Consider the following 19985-nt stretch of genomic DNA (forward strand, 5'->3'; position numbering starts at 1 on the left):
CACTGGGGCCAGAAACACTCATGTTTTTACCTCCCAAAGAACTGAGCACCATACACACTAGCACAGGCTATGTTCAATCACTTACTTTACCAAGTAAAGTTGTAACTGAACCAGCCAAGTCATGAGCCCTGAATGACTGAGAAACAGAAAAACCCAAGTCATCAATTGTACAATACAGATTTAAGACACTAAAAATAAAAATACCTTTCCTCCTTGTCCAGAGTCTTCTTCTCTGCTGCAGTGATTTTTTTGGGTGGCACAGGAGGAGTTACTTTTCTGCATATCTCTTCAATGATGCGTTTGTTCATTCTGCTTTGCATTGCAGATTTTAGCAAAATTCTTTCTACTGCAGTTATACCATCCCCATGATTATATTTAGGAATTTCTGGTTGTATTAAAACTTCTATGTCATCAAGCCATGGAGGATAATAAGAGTTTTGCTTTCCTGAGAGTTTGTGGTGAAGTTTGATTAGCAAAGACAATATGCTTTCCTTAATTTCCAAAATGGCTGTGGTTAATGGGGGAGCGGAACCAGGAGCTGACCATTTCTTTGGAGTGTAGGGTGGCCGGATCACCTGATTTGCTTCACTACTGCTTCTATTGATGATCTCCTGAAATTTCTTTCTGCGCTCTGCCACTAAGCTGAAAACTTGAGCTGTACCGGAATTCTACCAGTAAAGATAAGAAAACAGAAAAAAAGAATTACTCAATACCAATTCTACTGTATTTTTCTGTATTTTTCCAAAGATCTCTCCAGCAGATAAACGTGTTTCTTCCATTTTTTTTTCTCAAATAGATACAGCCCTGCTTTAAAAGGGACAGTGATGAGGAAAAGGAGGTCACCAGTCACCTCAGTGCAACTGCCTGACTCTGTTCCACAAAAAAAAACAAACAAAGCTTGTGCCACACCTGCAGCCATGTTACCAAAACAAAAAACTTATAAACTAAGTTTCTCAATCAGGAGGTTTCTGGATTATCCACCAGCCATCAAGAAATTCTTTATTCACGTCAGAAAGCCTGCTACAGCTTTCACATAATAAGAAAAGTTGCTTTTCTTTTTCTTTTCTTTTTGTTATTTTTTGTTTTTGCTTGTTTGTTTGTTGAGACAGGGTTTCTCTGTGTAGCCCTGCCTGTCCTTGAACCCACAGAGATCTATCTGACTCTGCCACCTGGGTGTTGGGATTTAAGGCACGCGCCACTACCGCCTGGCTTTCTTCGTATTTTTTTAAGACAGTAAATCTACAGTGAAAATTAATTTCAGAAAATTACAGATTTCAAGTTATAAAACTGAAATGTAAGGATAAAGTAATAAATTAATTTGCTTCAAATAGCATATCACCATATGTTATCTGAATAGACATTTTTAGTCAAGTGTTCATCTCAATAATTTGTCTCTTAAACAGCCTTTTGGCTAAAGCAAACACACATCAGGCCTCTTAGAAATCATTTTTTAATGAAGTTATCAGTTTAATGAATTTTGTTCACTTTTCTAAAATGAGCATAAGAAGTATGCTTTTCTAAGTCAAATTATAGTATTCAATGTTTTTTTTACATCCAAGATTTTTTTAAATATTTATTTATTTATTATGTATACAATATTCTGTGTGTATGATGCAGGCCAGAAGAGGGCACCAGATCCCATTACAGATGGTTGTGAGCCACCATGTGGTTGCTGGGAATTGAACTCAGGACCTTTGGAAGAGCAGGCAATGCTCTTAACCTCTGAGCTATCTCTCCAGCCCCTACATCCAAGATTTTAAAAGTATTTTGTAACATTAGAAGCAAAAGAGCCTCAGACAGAGGTTTCAAGTTTTTAATTAAAACCTTTATAGTATTCACAACAAAAACATGTTGCTAAAAGCAAAAAATAGATGAACAAATAGATTTGACACACAAAAAAATCATTGAATTCAGTTCTCTCTCTCCACTCACAGGACACCTAGTTTACAGGAAAATACTACTTAATTATTTGGCATGTCATATGCTATGGGTGCTATGGCTGTATGCATGTCTGGTACTTGGGCCTGGAGTTACAGGCACTTGTGAGTAGTCATGTGGGTGTTGGTATTGAGCCCAGGTCCCTGGAAGGGACACTAGTGCTCTTAACTGCTGCGCCTTCTCTCCAGACCCACTTCTCATTTTATTTTTAAAGATTAATTAAGCATCATGCAAAGAGCTGCTTTTCACAATGAATTCCTAAACACAAGATACAGGATACAAGTATTTATGGGCCTGTTTCAGTTAATTGCCACAAAAGCGCCCCCTTAAAAAAAAAACCCACAATCTTTTGATGGCCATGCTGCCAGTATTGCGTTTGTTTTGGCTTAGGGAACAGTCTAGTCAGTCATCTGTAAGGGGTTAGTAAAACAACTGCAGTGCTAACGGAAGCAGAGCCAAGTGGGCCACTTGTCACTGGTCCAGAATACTTTTAACACTAGCAAGAAAACTTTGCTACTAACCACTCTGCATTTTTAATCAGTAACATAAACTTATTTGAAATTAAATATAAATAACTTTATTAAAAGTAAAAAACATTAAAGAAATGTTTTAAATTTTATTATATTAATCATATATATATATATACACACACACACACACATACTCTAGTGGGGTTTTTTTCCCCTCATTTCCAATTAGTCAGGCTGCTAGTTAATACAAATATCATACACATCTACCTCTCTTTGAAGAACTTTAGGCCGTCGGGAATTCTATAGCAGGTTAAAGGAAAAAGACTGGTTAAGCAACAATATTTAGACATATCAGAAAATAGATGACAACTTCCAGCGTTTCCTTCTGAATGCCATAGATTATCTATGCAATATCTCAGCATAATGTAAACCATTCCCTTTCCATTTCCCTCACTTTTAAACTTACTTGTAAAGAGCCCAAATCATCAGAGCTCGTGCCGGCAAGTGAGTCCCTTTTCAACTCAGGAGCAGTCTCTGGGACTCGCACTCTGACATAATTTATAAAGTGTCGCATATTTGATACCAAGTTACTTCCAGGGAACCAACTGTCATGACAACGTTCTGGTCCACCCATTGATACCTAAGACATAAACAGAGAGATGATAGATAGATAGATAGATAGATAGATAGATAGATAGATAGATAGATAGATGGATGGATGGATGGATGGATGGATGGATGGATGGATGGATGGATGGATGGATGGATGGATGGGATAAATAAATATGTGTACACCAGAAACTTGTCACTTTGAGTCTGAGATACAATAAAGTTCTAACTCAGTGAGTGCTTCTTCATAATTGATGTTCTCACCATAATACAAAAAAATACACAAACAGCTTTTCTTAATGTTTTCCATTTGAATACTAAATCTTCAATTTCAACAGTTCCATATATAATGTAATTCCGTTTAGAGGAAAGCTTCAAAGGACCATATATATTTTAAGAATAAAGGCTTTTTTAGGCCGGAGAGTTGGCTCAGTGGGTACACTATCTGCCAAGCCCTACCAGGTCCCATATAGCAGAAGGAAAGAACCAAACCCTGCAAGCTCTTCTCCACCTGCACGTGAACATTGTGGCGTACACCCCACCCAGATGCTAAGTAAATAGATGAATAGGACCGCCTTGTCAGGTCTTCAAATTTAAGAATTAAGAGCACTGGCTGCTCTTCCAGAGTTCCTGAGTTCAATTCCCAGCAACCACATGGAGGTTCACTACCATCTATGATGAAATCTGATGCCCTCTTCTGGTATGCAGGCATACATGCAGATAGAACACGGCATACAAAATAAATAAACAAATAAATAAACAAACTAACTAACTAACTAAACTAAAAGCTAGAGAGATAGCTCAGTGGTTAAGAGCACCATCTGCTCTCCCAGAAAACTTGGGTTCAATTCCCAACATATTTTAGCAGCTCACGACCATCTCTAACTCCAGTTCTGGGGAACCAGATGCCCTCTTCTAGCCTCCATGGGCACTGCATGTAAGTGATGCATGGATAAAGATGCAGGCAAATGTTCATATACATAACAAAGGTAATGTTAGCCTAGTGGTGGCAATGCATGTCTTTAATTCCAACACTCGGGAAGCAGAGGCAGGTGGATCTCTGTGAGTTCAAGGCCTGGTCTACAGAGTGAGTTCCAGGACAGCCAGGGCTACCCAGAGAAACCTGTCTTTAAAAACCAAAAAAAGAAAAAAAAATCCAAATTACACTTCTTGAAAAGAACTGCCTGATGGCAGACAGAGGCTGCTTCCTCTTAAATGTTCTAAGACAGAGGCAGTGCTTACCTCTTCCTCAGAATCATCCTCAGCAGAGTTTTCCAAACCTAATTCAATCAGATACAACACCATGCACAGTACATGTTCCGACAGATTTTGATGATCCATTAGAATCTTGAAAAAAAGAAGAAAACACCTCAAAATTAACTTTTTCACATTATATATTGCAGTTAAAGAGATGAAAACAATTTTTACAAACAAAAATCACAATCAGATAATTATCAGATATAAAAATACAAATCTTAGTGAAAATACAGTCTAAAACACTAGGTTTCCTCTGAGATTATATAGAGCTTTTGCTAGATTTATTTTTAATGATATGCATGGGGTGTGTATGCATATAACTGCAGATATTCCCATCGGTCAGGGTCATATATTGAATCCTCCGAGGCTGGAGTCACAGGTGGTATGAGCTGTACAATGCGGGTGCTGGAAACTCTCAGCATCCTCTGCAAGAGCAGATATGCTCTTAACCACAGAGCCAAGTATCCAGGCCTACCTGGGAATATTATGCAGTATCTGGAAATAGCAGTTTGAAGACTTCCTAAATAAAGAGTACCACATTTAACAGACACAAAAGTCACTAATATAAATAAAAACAAAATTACCAAGAACACTTTACATTATAATTTCCTGATACTCTCCTGAAGACAGGGTGCCAAATAATGAGTTAGCCAACTAGCATCACTCATTTAAATGCAACTGTACATGGCTAACAGCTGAAATCCAATATAAATCATTAGTATTAATTCTGTCTTTAACGTTCTCGGCCTCTAAATTTTGTATGTGACTATATAAATATGTAAGTCAGTGTATGTTTTCCATGGTAAGAATGGAAAAAGGAAAACGCAATGAACCCTACCTTGTACATAGATCACACAAGTCAAGCCTTACTCATTTTCTACAGGATGTAAGGATTGTGACAGGCCAGTGATTCGTCTAAAGATATCTAAACTACTACAGGAACAAGTTGGCATGGCAGCTTGTCCTCATTATAAGTAGGCAGGTGACCAAATGAGGGGAAGGACAGAAGAAAGGATTCAGTGAGGAAGTGGCCCTGTCAGCTGAAAAGGATGGTAAGGAAGCTGAGCCTCACAAGAACGGTCCAAACGAGGGGACAAGGGAAAAAACCAATTCTTTGTAACTTAAGAGTGCAGACATGCACTGACAGATTTCCTACTATTTGACAAACAAGAGGGTGTCTCCATTGTCTCTTGTAAAACCTCACCCTTAAGTCTGTTTGTACCTACTGCAGCAACAATCTTTGGCTTCAGTTTTCCCATACCTAAAGGCAAAGAAGCCCAGAATTCTCTGAGACTGGGTGACCTTGGCATCTGTCATTTGCTTACAACAGTGCCTACAGCTGGAGTCCCAACAAACAGCAGGCAGATGGTGCCAAGAGTGTGAAGACTAGAGGAGGCCACGGAGGAGCCTAAGAGCAGGAGTTCCAGAGGTCACCCGTTCTAGCCCATCGCATCGTGGAGGGAAATCAAGGCTCACACCAAACTCAGTTGTCTAAGCAGCACTACACACAGCTCTCAGCCGCCCAGGCCGACGCCTGCCATTTCTGTCTCCTCTCGATAAGAAAGCATTACTGTCTAAATCCAAAGAAATTCTGAATTGAAATCGGTGGTATTACAGATTTAGCCGAGAAAAAATAAAAGCTAAAGATCCTGAACAAAACATTGAAGCCATTTTCTGGGAAGTGTCGCCATGTTCTTTAGCATCACACATGGCGAAGAACGATGGTGGCTCACTGCAAGCGCCTTCTGTAAAGCTGACTCGGCAAAGCGCGACAACTAAGTGCGTAGAAAAGCTGTTATAAACGAATATGAAATGTCAAAAAATTGGTCATTAGAGTCTCAAACAACCCAAACACTCATCTTTCGTCTCTGATTAAATTCTTCGAGATTAAGCGAATTTTAAAGGTTGAAAAAGAGTAACTCAGAAGAGATCTCCAGTAAGGCTCTCTTCACTTGTCACGAGTGCTTAGCTATTACTGAAAACAGTGCACGGGTTGTCTAACCTCGAAAACTTCATTCTCTCATTAAAAACTGAGAAGAATACAGAACTAACTGACAGACTACAATGTCTGTGGTATACAGAATCAGTAAGAAAAGCCTTGTTCTGAGGAATCCTACAAATTACATTTGCCTACAAAATCAACACAAATTGTTTTCCAATAGAAAAGCGATTCTACATATTTTAATGGAAAGGTGTACTTTAAATAATTTTTCTGAATAACCCCTTTGATAAATAATAAAAATGAAACTTTCCAAGCATTTTTTGAAGGCACTGATCTAAAATCTTGGCAAAAAAATAACTTCCTTTTTTTTTTTTTTAATTTTCGAGACAGGGTTTCTCCACAGCTTTTGGTTCCTGTCTAGGCTGGCCTTGAACTCACATAGATTCCCCTGCCTCTGCTGGGATTAAAGGCGTGCGCCACCACCGCCCGGCATAACTTCCAATTTTTATAAGTAAAAATGAAAAAATGACCACAGGTGATATTAGAAAGACATGAATAACAGATTCAATGCAATGCCCAGCAAAATCCCAGCAAAATTCTTCAAGGACCTCAAAAGAACTGTACTCAACTTCATAAGGAAAAGCAAAAGACCCAGAATAGCCAAAACAACCCTGTACAACAAAGGAACTTCTGGAGGCATCACAATCCTGACTTCAAACTCTACTACAGAGCTACAATAATGAAAATACTTATGCCAATACTGATTGGCATAAGTACAGACAGGAGAATCAATGGAACGAAATAGAAGAGCCGGATATCAATCCACACATCGTTGAACACCTGATTTTTGACAAAGAAGCAAAAAATATCAAATGGAAAAAAGGAAGCATATTTAACAAGTGGTGCTGGCATAACTGGATATCAACATGTAGAAGAATGAAAATAGACCCCTATCTATCACCATGCACAAAACTCAGGTCCAAATGGATCAAAGACCTCAACATAAAGCCAGCCACACTGAACCTTAGAGAAGAGAAAGTGAGAAGTACACTTGAACGCATTGACACAGGGAACCACTTCCTAAATATAACCCCAGCAGCACAGACACTAAGAGAAACAATAAATGGGACCTCCTGAAACTGAAAAGCTTCTGTAAATTAAAGGAGATGGTCAATAAGACAAAATGACAACCTACAGAATGGGAAAAGATCTTCACTAACCCCATATCAGACAGAGGTCTGATCTCCAAAATATAAAGAACTCAAGAAACTGATCATCAAAAGAATAAATAATCCAATAAAAAAAATGAAGTGCATACCTAAACAGAGAACTCTCAACAGAAGAATCTAAAATAGCTGAAAGACCACTTACAGAAATGTTCAACATCCTTAGTCATCAGAGAAATGCCAATCAAAATAACTCTGAGATTCCATCTTATACCTGTAAGAATGGCCAAGATCAAAAAACACTGATGACAACTTAATGCTGGAGAGGTTGTGGGATAAAGGGAACACTCCTGCATTGCTGGTGGAAATGCAAGCTGGTACAGCCTCTTTGGATGTCAGTGTGGCGATTTCTCAGAAAATTAGGAAACAACCATCCTCAAGACCCAGTAATACCACTTTTGGGTATATATCCAAAGGATGCTCAATCGTGCCACAAGGACATGTGCTCAACTATGTTTACAGCAGTTTTGTTTGTTATAGCCAGAACGTGGAAACAACCTAAATGCCCCTTGACAGAAGAATAGATGGGGAAAATGTGGTACATTTACACAATGGAGTATTACACGGCAGAAAAAAATAACGACAGCTTGAATTTTGCAGGAAAATGGATGGAGCTAGAAAACATTATTTTGAGTGAGGTAACCCAAACACAAAAAGGCAATTATCACATGTACTCACTTATAGGTGGTTTTTAAACATAAAGCAAAGAAAGCCAGCCTACAAACCACAATCCCAGAGAACTTAGACAACAATGAGGACACTAAGAGAGACTTACATAGATCTAGTCCACATGGGAAGTAAAAAGTAGAAAAAGACAAGATCTCCTGAGTAAATTGGGAGCATGGGGACCTTGGGGGAGGGCTGAAGAAGGAAGGGAAGAGTCAGGGAGGGGAGCAGAGAGAAATGTAGAACGCAATAAATATCAAAAAAAGAAAAACATAAATAGAAACACTAACACTAAGAGTTCTACTTAACTAACTAAATCATGCTTTCTTGAATAATTAAAAATTATCTGTCCACAATCAATGGAGATCTATATACAGAATAGAATATTCTCAGTTTTCTCTTTTTATTTTTTTCAAATGAAGGAATAAAAATTATACATTTTCTTTATTTCTAATTATATAACATCTATGCCTATTATTTTATAGATGCTTATGTATTTGAGCAGTATTCTCCAGGTATGATTATCTGAGCTTTCATCTCTTATACAGTTTAAATCATTATAAATCCCAGAGTATACATATATATACATGTGTCTGTACACATATACATACCTATACACACACACGTGCAACACTCTCTCCATAACATATTTCTTTTTTTAAAAAATATTTATTTATTTATTGTGTATACAATGTTCTGTCTGTGTGTATGCCTGCAGGCCAGAAGAGGGCACAAGACCTCATTACAGGCCGGGCGATTGTGGCGCACGCTTTTAATCCCAGCACTCCGGAGGCAGAGGCAGGCGGATCTCTGTGAGTTCGAGACTAGCCTGGTCTACAGAGCTAGTTCCAGGACAGGCTCCAAAGCCACAGAGAAACCCTATCTCGGGGAAAAAAAAAAAAGACCTCATTACAGATGGTTGTGAGCCACCATGTGGCTGCTGGGAATTGAACTCAGGATCTTTGGAACAGCAGACAATGCTCTTAACCGCTGAGCCATCTCTCCAGCCCCTCCATAACATATTTCATGCAACTTCTAGAACACCCCAAAAATGAAACAAATTCTAGGTAACAGGAAAATGGAAGCTGTTTCAAGTTTCTAAAGAACCCACATAGAAAGTTTTCTTTGTCAAGTTCCTACAAAAGGTAAAGAGCAGAGAAAGGCACTCTACAGTAAGGTCAATGGTTCACACAATGCTGTCTGTCAAGCAGGAGGCTCGCTGGCTATTTGTTCCCTTAGTCCACGACATAATTCCTATAATCACAATACTTCTCATTCGACAGAAGCCATAACAAAATCTCTAATATAAAGCTGAAGAAAACAAACATTTTCCACAGACAAGTATAACTGCTTTATAACAAATACATGTAATCACAACTTATACTCATACAGTAAAAAATTTATAAACACACTTTGCTCTTTATAAGAGGTACTTTCATATAAATATTATCATTTAGCATTTTGACTTGAAGATTATGAAAATACATTACAATCTAAGTCACTCTAATCAAATTCTACTATACCTTGTAAAGCAGAGTGAAGAGTACAATGTGCAAAGTTTTGCAATGCAGAAGTCTCATGAGGCCTTTATAACTGGGGTGCAATGATGTTCTTTTCTTATAAGGAGGCCAGGGATTGCCAGGGAACTTCCCACTCTGTTTTAAACTGTAGAAATAAAACAAAATCAAAAGGTCATGATAGGGCCGGGCGGTGGTGGCGCACGCCTGTAATCCCAGCACTTGGGAGGCAGACAGGCGGATCTCTGTGAGTTCGAGACCAGCCTGGTCTACAAGAGCTAGTTCCAGGACAGGCTCCAAAACCACAGAGAAACCTTGTCTCGAAAAAACCAGAAAAAGAAAAAGAAAAAAAAAAAGGTCATGATAGACTCAAATTTAAACTACAGTTTAAACTGATTTACAGACATTAATTTCTATCACATCTTCTAAACATTACTAATTGATCATAAATGTTTTAAAAGGCTAGATATGTATTCACTACACAATGAACATTATTTTTTCCTTTCCTATTGGATAAAAGTTTATCAAAAAAGCTAGGCTAAAAACTAAAGATAAATATAAAAATACTAACAAAAAGAACGTATAGCAAAGCAATTTCCTCGTCTAACACTTGACAAAATCAGTCATCTCGGGCTGGAGAGATGGCTCAGTGGTTAAGAGCACTGCCTGCTCTTCCAAAGGTCCTGAGTTCAATTCCCAGCAACCACACTGTGGCTTACAACCATCTGTAATGAGGTCTGGTGTCCTCTTCTGGCCTGTATTATTGTATACATAATAAATAAATATATATTAAAAAATAAAAATTAAAAAAAAATCAGTCATCTCAAAGTGTTCCCACTGCTAGTGGCTGAAAAGCAGTTAAAAAGAGGCACATTACTCTGATCCCACACCGAGTCCTAGAGGAGAAAGTGTACTAGAGGTGTCAGAAGAAAGGGTCACCAGTAGTCACTGATACTGTGGAGATAGTTTTGAAGTCTTTTGGGCTAGGGAGAAGACAATATTAAAGTCATGATTTGAATTTGATTCAAAACCACTAAGCCTTGTGTCTCAGTTTGGGTCTCTATTGCTGTGAAGAAACATCATGACCACGGCAACCCTTGCCTTGCTTACAGTTTCAGGGGTTCAGTCCATTATGAGCATGAAGGGGAGCACAGTGGACAAGGTGCTGGAATTGAGAGTGCTACATCTTGCAGACAACAGGAAGTGAATTGACTATCAAACCGAGGGAAGCTTGAGCAAGAGAGCTGAAAGCCCATCCCCATAGAGACATCTTCCTCCAACAAGGCCACACCTCCTCATAGTGTCACTCCCTTTGGGGGCCGTTTTCTTATAAACCATCGCACCCTGTCTCCCTCCCATTTGGTTCACAGACTAATGTGAAAGAGGCCATTACCTCTGGGAAGATATTTAAAGATACTTCTCTGAGAAGGCTAATCTAAACAACCTGACACAAGGCTTCTTACAAACCTACCTACAACTAGTCTATGAAAACTCTTCTTCACAGGCACCCAGAAATACCAGAATCTGAGGATGCCCGTGGCCTGGAAACTAGAGATGGAACAATGTATAACATCTCAGGGGCAAGAGATACCGGGGAAGGAGAGCTAAAATAAACATCATCAACATAGCATCAAAGGAGCTGCACTCTAACTGCAGGCACAAGATGGCCCAATGGGCAAAGCACACGCTGCACAACATGAGAACCTGCGTTTGGATCCTGTAACCCACAGAAAAGCAGGAATGGTAGCACATTCTTGTAACTCCAGCACCAGAGGGCAGAGATGAGCAGATCCCAGGGGGCAGTCAACAAAACAGATCCTATCTCAAAAAATAAGATGGAAAGCCAGGCGGTGGTGGCGCACGCCTTTAATCCCAGCACTCGGGAGGCAGAGGCAGGCGGATCTCTGTGAGTTCGAGACCAGCCTGGTCTACAAGAGCTAGTTCTAGGACAGGCTCCAAAACCACAGAGAAACCCTGTCTCGAAAAATCAAATAAAAAAATAAATAAACAAATAAGATGGAGAAATGATTAAAGAAAACATACTAATGTCAACCTCTGACCTCCAGATATGCCTACAAGGGTGAGCACATATAAGGGCAGGAACTAAAAAGACAAATGAGACAAATGGAGAAATGTGGAAAGACAAAGAATAAAATAGGAAAGTAGAAAATAATAGTTAAAAAATCGCTTTGGAGATGTGATTTTATGTGACTGTATGAAGTAGTTATCAATAAGAAATTACTTAGACCTAAACAGCTAACGACAGAACATTGATTAAAGGACACATTATCCCTCCAAGAAAAGTTCTAATTCAGTTCGTGCCTACAGGTTTCTCTGCACTAGTAACCATGACACCAGAGTCAAGAAAATCAGGATGTAGGGATCAGTTGTCAGCAGCAACTCGACCAGTCATTAGGGAAAACCAAACTCCCTGGAGACAAGACTGTGCCTGCTTGAGAATTCTGCTCTTAAAGAGAAAATAATTGAAAGAAAGAAAGAAAGAAAGAAAGAAAGAAAGAAAGAAAGAAAGAAAGAAAGAAAGAAAGAAAGAAAAGAAGAAAGGAGAGGAGAGGAGAGGAGAGGAGAGGAGAGGAGAGGAGAGGAGAGGAGAGGAGAGGAGAGGAGAGGAGAGGAGAGGAGAGGAAAGGAAAGGAAAGGAAAGGAAAGGAAAGGAAAGGAAAGGAAAGGAAAGGAAAGGAAAGGAAAGGAAAGGAAAGGAAAGGAAAGGAAAGGAAGCGCTCAGAATTCTATGAAAAGCTAGCATGGTGATGCATTCCTTTAACCCCAGCACTCTGGAGGCAAAGGATCTCTGAATTTGAAGCCAGCTTGTTCTACATAGAAAGAACCTGTATCAAAAAAAAAAAAGAAAGAAAAAGAAGAAAGAAAGAAAGAAAAGAAGAAAGGAGAGGAGAGGAGAGGAGAGGAGAGGAGAGGAGAGGAGAGGAGAGGAAAGGAAAGGAAAGGAAAGGAAAGGAAAGGAAAGGAAAGGAAAGGAAAGGAAGCGCTCAGAATTCTATGAAAAGCTAGCATGGTGATGCATTCCTTTAACCCCAGCACTCTGGAGGCAAAGGATCTCTGAATTTGAAGCCAGCTTGTTCTACATAGAAAGAACCTGTATCAAAAAAAAAAAGAAAGAAAAAGAAGAAAGAAAGAAAGAAAGAAAGAAAGAAAGAAAGAAAGAAAGAAAGAAAGAAAGAAAGAAAGACAACTGCTTTCCTATCACAGTGCCTGGCACGTGACAATAGATAGACACTATAAAATTTTCCTCCTACCAAACTTTTTATGTGAATTTTTTTTTTCTGTTTTGGTTTGAGACAAGGTTTCTCTGTAGCTTTGGGGCCTGTCCCAGAATTAGCTCTTGTAGACCAGGCTGGCCTTGAACTCAGAGATTCGCCTGCCTCTGCCTCCCAAATGCTGGGATTAAAGACCTGTGCCACCAAGGCCCTATGTAAAATAATTTTCTTTTTTTTTTTTGTTTTGTTTTGTTTTGGTTTGGTTTGGTTTGGTTTGGTTTGGTTTGGTTTGGTTTTGGTTTTTCAAGACAAGGTTTCTCTGTGGTTTTGGAGCCTGTTCTGGAACTAGCTCTTGTAGACCAGGCTGGTCTCAAACTCACAGAGATCCGCCTGCCTCTGCCTCCCAAGTGCTGGGATTAAAAGGCGTGCGTCACCACCGCCCGGCTGAAATAATTTTCTAATGATTATTTATTCTATTTTATATGCATTGGTATCTTGTCTGTATGGATGTCTATATAAGGGTGTCAGATCCCCAGGAGTTGTAGACAGTTGCAAACTGCCATATGGGCGCTGGAAATTGAATCCAGGCCCTTTGGAAGAACAGCCAGTGTTGAGCCATAGCACCAGCCTGTATGTGAAATGATTAAATAGAACTTTCATTAAATTTTTATTAGTTTAATGAATTTAATAATAAATTTAATAAATTTCTATTAGTTACAAAGTAATAGACTATTAAATTTATTGTATACTTACTTCTTATATATTCAAAATGGCTATCATCCATAATCATTGAAAAAGTCATAACAACTTGTAGATTTTCCTAGCAAATGTTTCCTCTGAATTTTACATCTTTTAATTTTTGTTAGTTTTGTTGTATTTTGTTTTTCAAAACAGGGCTTTTCTGGAACTTGCTTTGCAGACCAAGCTGGCCTCAAGATCACAGCCTCCGAGTGCTGGGATCAAGTGCTGCCAGCACTGCCCGGTTTATCTTTCAATTTTAACTTTTTCTTTCTTTTTTGATTTGGTTTGCTTGTTCTTTGAGACAGAATCCCATAATAGTTCTGACTGTCCTTGAAAGGACTATGTAGACCAGGCTAGCCTTAAATTCACAGAAATCTGCCCACCTCAGCCTCCTGAGTGATAGGATTAAAGGTGTGTGTAGCCATGCCTGGTATGTTCCAATTTTTCAACACAAACTTTTCAATTTTACTTGTCTGACAAATACTTACTAGATACTGCCTAATAGGAGACTACATCTAGCTTTATATCAAATTTTTATAAAGATTTTGAGAAAATAAATCTCAGCTAAATTGTTTTTGAAAACCTTTAGATAGCATTTTCTCTTAGTATACTTTAATGAGACCATACCATGTGTTACAATGGAAACTTTCCTAAAGAAATACAAACTTTTCCATAATGACATTAACCAACTCCTCAGACTTACAAGGCTGTATATCTGTCCATGGCAGATTGCACATCCCGGCGGTAAACTGTCCGAAGAATGACCATGACGGGGTCAAATTCCTGATCCCAGACTTCAGCTATTAGACAGAAGAAGCAGAGACAGAAATCTGACTTCTTAGGAATAAATCAAACTCAAATTACTTATCAAATTCATTGAGAAAATTTTAAATTCAAAAATTGAAAGTTAAATTTAATTAAATTGCCTTAATGAGATCTTGATGCTATGATTACTTTTACTAAGTTAAAAACCATAATTTCAACCTTAGGAATGTCCTCTTGAGTTCTACAAGCCTCAATAAGCAAAAGTTTTATAACATAACAATGCCCCACCATATAGTTTAGATTATTGCTGTTGAATTTAAGTATTTTTTTTCTTATTTTCTTGGTAAGGTACATATTAGAAAGAGTAAAATACCTTTAAAATAATTCAATTCTAAAATTATGAAAACTAAATTAAAAATGTACTGATCAGCTGAATTACAAAGTTGTTGCTTTTTGCCCCTCAGCTAAAAATCAGTGATTCTCCTTCCGTTCTGTACAACTGGGAGTCACGATCCCATATACTGAATGTGCACAACTGATGATGCACAGGCTGTTTTTAGTATTGAGTGTATATATAGCATCTTCTTTTAATACTTATATAATTATTTTCAACATGCAATTTTCAGATTTAATAAGCAACTATAAGATACAAATAAAACATATAACCTCAATAATCATGTCTGGATAAAGAGAGATTAAAAAAAATTAACCCACTGGGGGGGAGGGGGAAGCAGTGAAATCCTAAGTAAGTAACCTAAGTATGTCTAAAAGGTAACCCAAGGAGTTGAAAAGATGGCTCGACAGTTAAAAACACAGTCTGCTCTTCCAGAAGGCCCAGGGTTCAATTTCCAGCACCTACATGATTGTTCACAGATACTTTTGACTCTAGTTCCAGAAGATCTTATGCCCTCTTCTGACCTCCGAAGGCATCTGACATACATGTGGTACATGCTTGGCATACATATCTGGCACACATACATACATGACAGACAAACACTCAAAAAAGTTTTATAATAATTTAAAATATATGTCACCATCCAGGCAGTGGTAGCATACGTCTTTAATTCCAGCAGAGGCAGGTGGATATCTGTGAGTTCAAGGCCAACATGGTCTACAGAGTGAGTTCCAGGACAGCAAGCACTGCACAGAAAAACTCTGTCTTGAAAAAAACAAAAAATAAAAATAAATAATGATAACAAAAAATATGTCACATGTGGTGACTCACATGTTTAATCATAGCATCATGAGGCAGAGGCAGGTGAACTATGTGGCTTCAAGGCCAGTAAAGTCTACATAGGAAGCTCCAGGTCAGGGTTACATAGTGAGAACCTGCCTCAAAAAATAACTGGTCAGCCCTGAAATCACATATACAAGTAACACTGGGTAGACTAAGCAATTTGTATTTATATATGAGAGAGAGAGCAACAATTAAGAGGCCATCAATTTGAGTGAGCAAAAAGGGGAAACATGAGAGGAGGAGGAGGAGGAGGAGGAGGAGGAGGAGGAGGAGGAGGAAGAAGAAGAAGAAGAAGAAGAAGAAGAAGAAGAAGAAGAAGAAGAAGAAGAAGAAGAAGAAGAAGAAGAAGAAGAAGAAGAAGAAAGAAAGAAAGAAAGGGAGATATTATGTAAATATATTTTAATTTCAAAATGGTTTAAGTTGAAAATAAATACTAAGATATGAGCTGAGAATAATTTTAGAAGCAGTGTATGTCTCACTAGTTCGGATGGTTTTTCTGCTCTCCACTCCAGACAGAGCTTAAGCTTATTTCACTCTCCAGCACAGGACACTGTTGGCAGCGCTCCCTCGTCTGCCCTGGACTTTACTGTGCACAACAACTACCACAGAGCTTGTCTATCAAGCAGTTCCCAGATTTTGCCCAGAAAGGTTCTGGTGAAAGCAGAGAAAAAATGGGGCGTGGGGTGAGCCTGGTATACCTCATAAAGCATCGCACCATACAGGAAGGCTAGTCCATTCCTAAAGTTCTTCTCAACTTCTGAAACAATGTGCTCTTTACATAATAAAGACAAACTCCGCTTCTCTTTATTGGGATCATATTCCACCCGGACACTGGATTATTACTTCTGCTTATGAATGCCACAGGAAATAACACATAAGGCTTTTCTTCTAGCCTTTGCTAAATGTAGTACATGCTATATGTAACTTCAAAATGCATACTGAACAAAATAATGCTGAGGAGGTCAAAGAATACAAACTTAAACCCTTTTTCTTGTTTTTTAAAGAGCAGTAATTGCTTTTTTTTTTAAAGATTTATTATATACACAGTATTCTGCCTGTATGTATCCCTGCATGCCAGAAGAGAGCACCAGATCTCATTACAGATGGTTGTGAACCACCATATGGTTGCTGGGAATTTAACTCAGGACCTCTGGAAGAGCCATTTCTTCAGTTCCAACCCCTTCAAATTTTTAATGTGAAAACCAGTGTTTTTTTTTCTATTAAGACCTCTCTACCAATCAAAATCCCACCTAATTTTCACTCTTGTCAATCAAATCATATAAAAACGTAAGAGGAAACCCTTAGAAAATCAACCACTTAAGGAAAAGACTTCTGTGAATTTAAACTTATTATGCTGAAAGGACCATCAGCATCCTATACAGACTTTACCTGTCTCAGGTTTAAAGTTAGTGAGCTCAGCATTATGGGAAATGCCTTGAATCCCAGCACATGGGAGACAGAGGAAGTAGATCTCTTTGAGTTTGAGGTCAGTCTGGTGGATACAACAAGTTCCAGGTCAGCGAAAGTTACATAGTAAGACTTTGGTTTTAAAAAAAAAAAAAAATTCAACAGGGGCTGGAGAGATGGCTCAGCAGTTAAGAGCTCTGGCTGCCCTTCCAGAGGACCCAGGTTCAATTCCCAGCACCGACCTGGCAGCTCACATTGTCTGTAACTCAAGTTCCAGCTCTGACATCCTCACACCAATGCACATAAAATAAAGTTAAATAATTTTTTTAAAAAATCAATAACATAAATGAATAGATATAATGAAAACTGCTTCAAATTAAATTTAAAAAGATACCTTCTTTCTTATATAATTTATGGTTATTTATGTTAGTGGTCACTTACAGAATGAACTAGAGCTCCTCGCTAAGGCTGTTTTTGTAACTTAATCATTTTAGAAGATCACAATATAGCATAAATACTTTCTGTTGTTGTTTGAGACAGGGTCTCTTTATTATGTACCCTGGTTATCCTGGAACTAGCTATGTAGACTGGGCAGCCTTGAATTCATAGAGATCCACCAGCCTCTCCCTCCTAAATGGAAGGAATACCACTGTTAAATATAAAAAATATGCATTTATAAGAAATCTGGCAGAAGAATATCAAACGTGAATTAATAAAAGGTTACTATGTTAGGGGTAAAGTCAGTAAAGTTCTTGTTTTAGAGAACAAGGATCTGAGTTCGACCCGAGAACACACATGAAAAGGCTAGGTGGCATGCACTTCCAACCCCAGAGCTAAGGAGGTGAGGACAGGCACATCTCTGGGGCCCTCGACCAACAATCGGCCTGTGAAGTGAGATCCGGTTTCACTGAGAGCTGTTGCAAAGAACAAGGTGAACAGCTGGAGGAACAAACAACACATTCAAAGCTGACCTCTGGCTCCATGAATACACACACCCATACAAACATGCATGCACACTAAATAAGTAAATACACAAAAAGCATTTTCTTTCAGTGTACACAGGGAAGAATTTATTTACATGTGTAAACATACCTTTAGGAGTATACATGCCTTGTTGCATAGAGCCTCCAGGTTCAAAAACAGGAGCCTTAAAATCAGCTACAGTAGATAAAACTGATTCAAAGCTGTAACTTCCAGGAATAATGCCACTTTTGGGGTTGGGATTTTCTGGGATATGATGCATTTGTCAAGAAAAAAATCAATGACTAGGACAAGCTTCAAAGTCTGCAAATTACTCCTAATTTTACCAAAATAGAAAATGACTAGCCGTAATGTATAAGGTTGGCCACAAGAGGACCACATAATCGATCAGTATTAACTTTATTATGATGTCTTTTTCAATCATTTAAATCTAGGAGCTAGTTAATAAACTATACAGTGAAGTAGTCCCAAGAATACTTTCCCCTGAATAAATTCATCAAACTACATCAAATGAGAGGGAAAACAATTTTAATTATTTCCATTTTCATCAATGCATAAATATGCTGCACCCTTCTTCAGAAATCCAGAAAAAGCAGGGCAGTGGTAGCACACACATTTAATCCCAATACTCAGGAGGCAGAGGCAGGTGGATTTGTATGAGTTCGAGGCCAACCTGGTCTACAGAGCAAGTTTCAGGACTGTAAGAGCTACATAGAGAAACCCTGTCTCAAAAACCCACTACTAAACAATGAGTTCAACACCAAGTAGGCAGAGGATAATCCATAAACTTGAAAATTCAAGACCCAATTCTAACAAAAATCTTCAGGATGTTTAAAGCCCCAGTGGTAACTATAAAGACTCTCTCTAAGCTCTATGCATCCCAGGTTGGCTACATAAGGAAAAAAGACATAGGTTCCATTTACAAAATGCTCAGCTTCTTCTCCCTAATGCTGTTTTAGAGGACTGGGTCCTGTGTCCAGAACTATCAGTTCTGAGGTCAACAGAGAGACAGTAAGAGACAAACGCTTACCACCTGCCCACACATATCCTTCAGCAAACAACGGAGATTTTTCTCCTTTTTTTTTTCATATTTTCAAGTTTAAAAAAAAACTTTAAAAATTGAGACATTTTAATCCATAAAAGTAATTTTTACCACAAGCACAAAATTACAGTTTTAAAGGATATGAGGTCAAGCAAAGAGCTATGTGTCCTGTCATTCATACACAGCTGGGCCACCATCTCTGCCCTGAGAATCTCGTCATCAGACATTCCTAAAATTATTAAAAACAGAATTAATCTATATAGAGATGCATTATAAAAAATTCATCACATAGTTTATTATAATGATCTATAAAATGTGGAATGCCTTAAGATACAGAGTAACAACTACAAAGCCCAAATCGAACTGCAGTTTCACTGCCTTGATATTGCTGTTCCTGTAAGCAAAGAACTTTTTAAAGATTATGCTAAACTATGTGTGAATTGTACATGTCAAGATTTTAAAGGTATGTTTAAATATATCCACATCCATAAATCCGATACTAACAGAGGATTAGGGAAGAGAAGGAAACAGTCATTAATATCACAATTCATGGTTTACCTAAGTGTAAGCGAAGACTCAGAAGAATCACAAGGAAGGTGAGTGCGCCCTCCAGCATGGACCGCTCATGCTCCACATCAAGTACGGTATTGTGGTGCTGGGAAGCCATGGTCAGTAAGTCCACCACCTTAAATCTAGAAGAAGAAATATTGTAAATTCATTTTTAGAGAATAAAACAAAATTAAGTTCAATTCCCAATACCTCCTAATACCTATCTTACTATACATACGCTTACCTTTCAAAGACAGACGATATAAAGTAATCTGGATCAAGTCTAGAAGCACAGACCTTTAAAACACAAGGAAAACTTTATTTCTCACATTTGGTGTTGCTTCTTAGATTAGTCATGTTTTTAAATTTTCTGTTTTCTTCTACAAGCCATAAGACACACAAAAC

At 38.3% G+C, this 19985-nt stretch overlaps 1 protein-coding gene across 6 annotated transcripts in view; it reads right to left on the bottom strand.

The window, feature by feature from the left end:
- The window catches only part of Ubr3 (ubiquitin protein ligase E3 component n-recognin 3), a 133848-nt gene that overhangs the window by 59168 nt on the left and 54695 nt on the right, over window positions 1-19985 (bottom strand). For 3 of the 6 annotated variants that reach the window (XM_075984940.1, XM_075984939.1, XM_075984941.1), the window contains exons 15-24: window positions 19825-19877; window positions 19590-19723; window positions 19173-19260; window positions 18101-18240; window positions 14303-14399; window positions 9632-9773; window positions 4260-4364; window positions 2875-3048; window positions 2676-2708; window positions 205-668 (exon numbers count right to left, since the gene is read on the bottom strand). In XM_075984940.1, coding sequence (XP_075841055.1) covers window positions 205-668; window positions 2676-2708; window positions 2875-3048; window positions 4260-4364; window positions 9632-9773; window positions 14303-14399; window positions 18101-18240; window positions 19173-19260; window positions 19590-19723; window positions 19825-19877 — 1430 coding nt within the window. The remainder of the gene's footprint in view (window positions 1-204; window positions 669-2675; window positions 2709-2874; window positions 3049-4259; window positions 4365-9631; window positions 9774-14302; window positions 14400-18100; window positions 18241-19172; window positions 19261-19589; window positions 19724-19824; window positions 19878-19985) is intronic. The other 3 variants (XM_075984944.1, XM_075984942.1, XM_075984943.1) reach the window with 1 other exon arrangement.

This window comes from Microtus pennsylvanicus, chromosome 9 (genome assembly GCF_037038515.1).
Source record: "Microtus pennsylvanicus isolate mMicPen1 chromosome 9, mMicPen1.hap1, whole genome shotgun sequence".
NCBI classification, from domain to species: Eukaryota; Metazoa; Chordata; class Mammalia; order Rodentia; family Cricetidae; genus Microtus; species Microtus pennsylvanicus.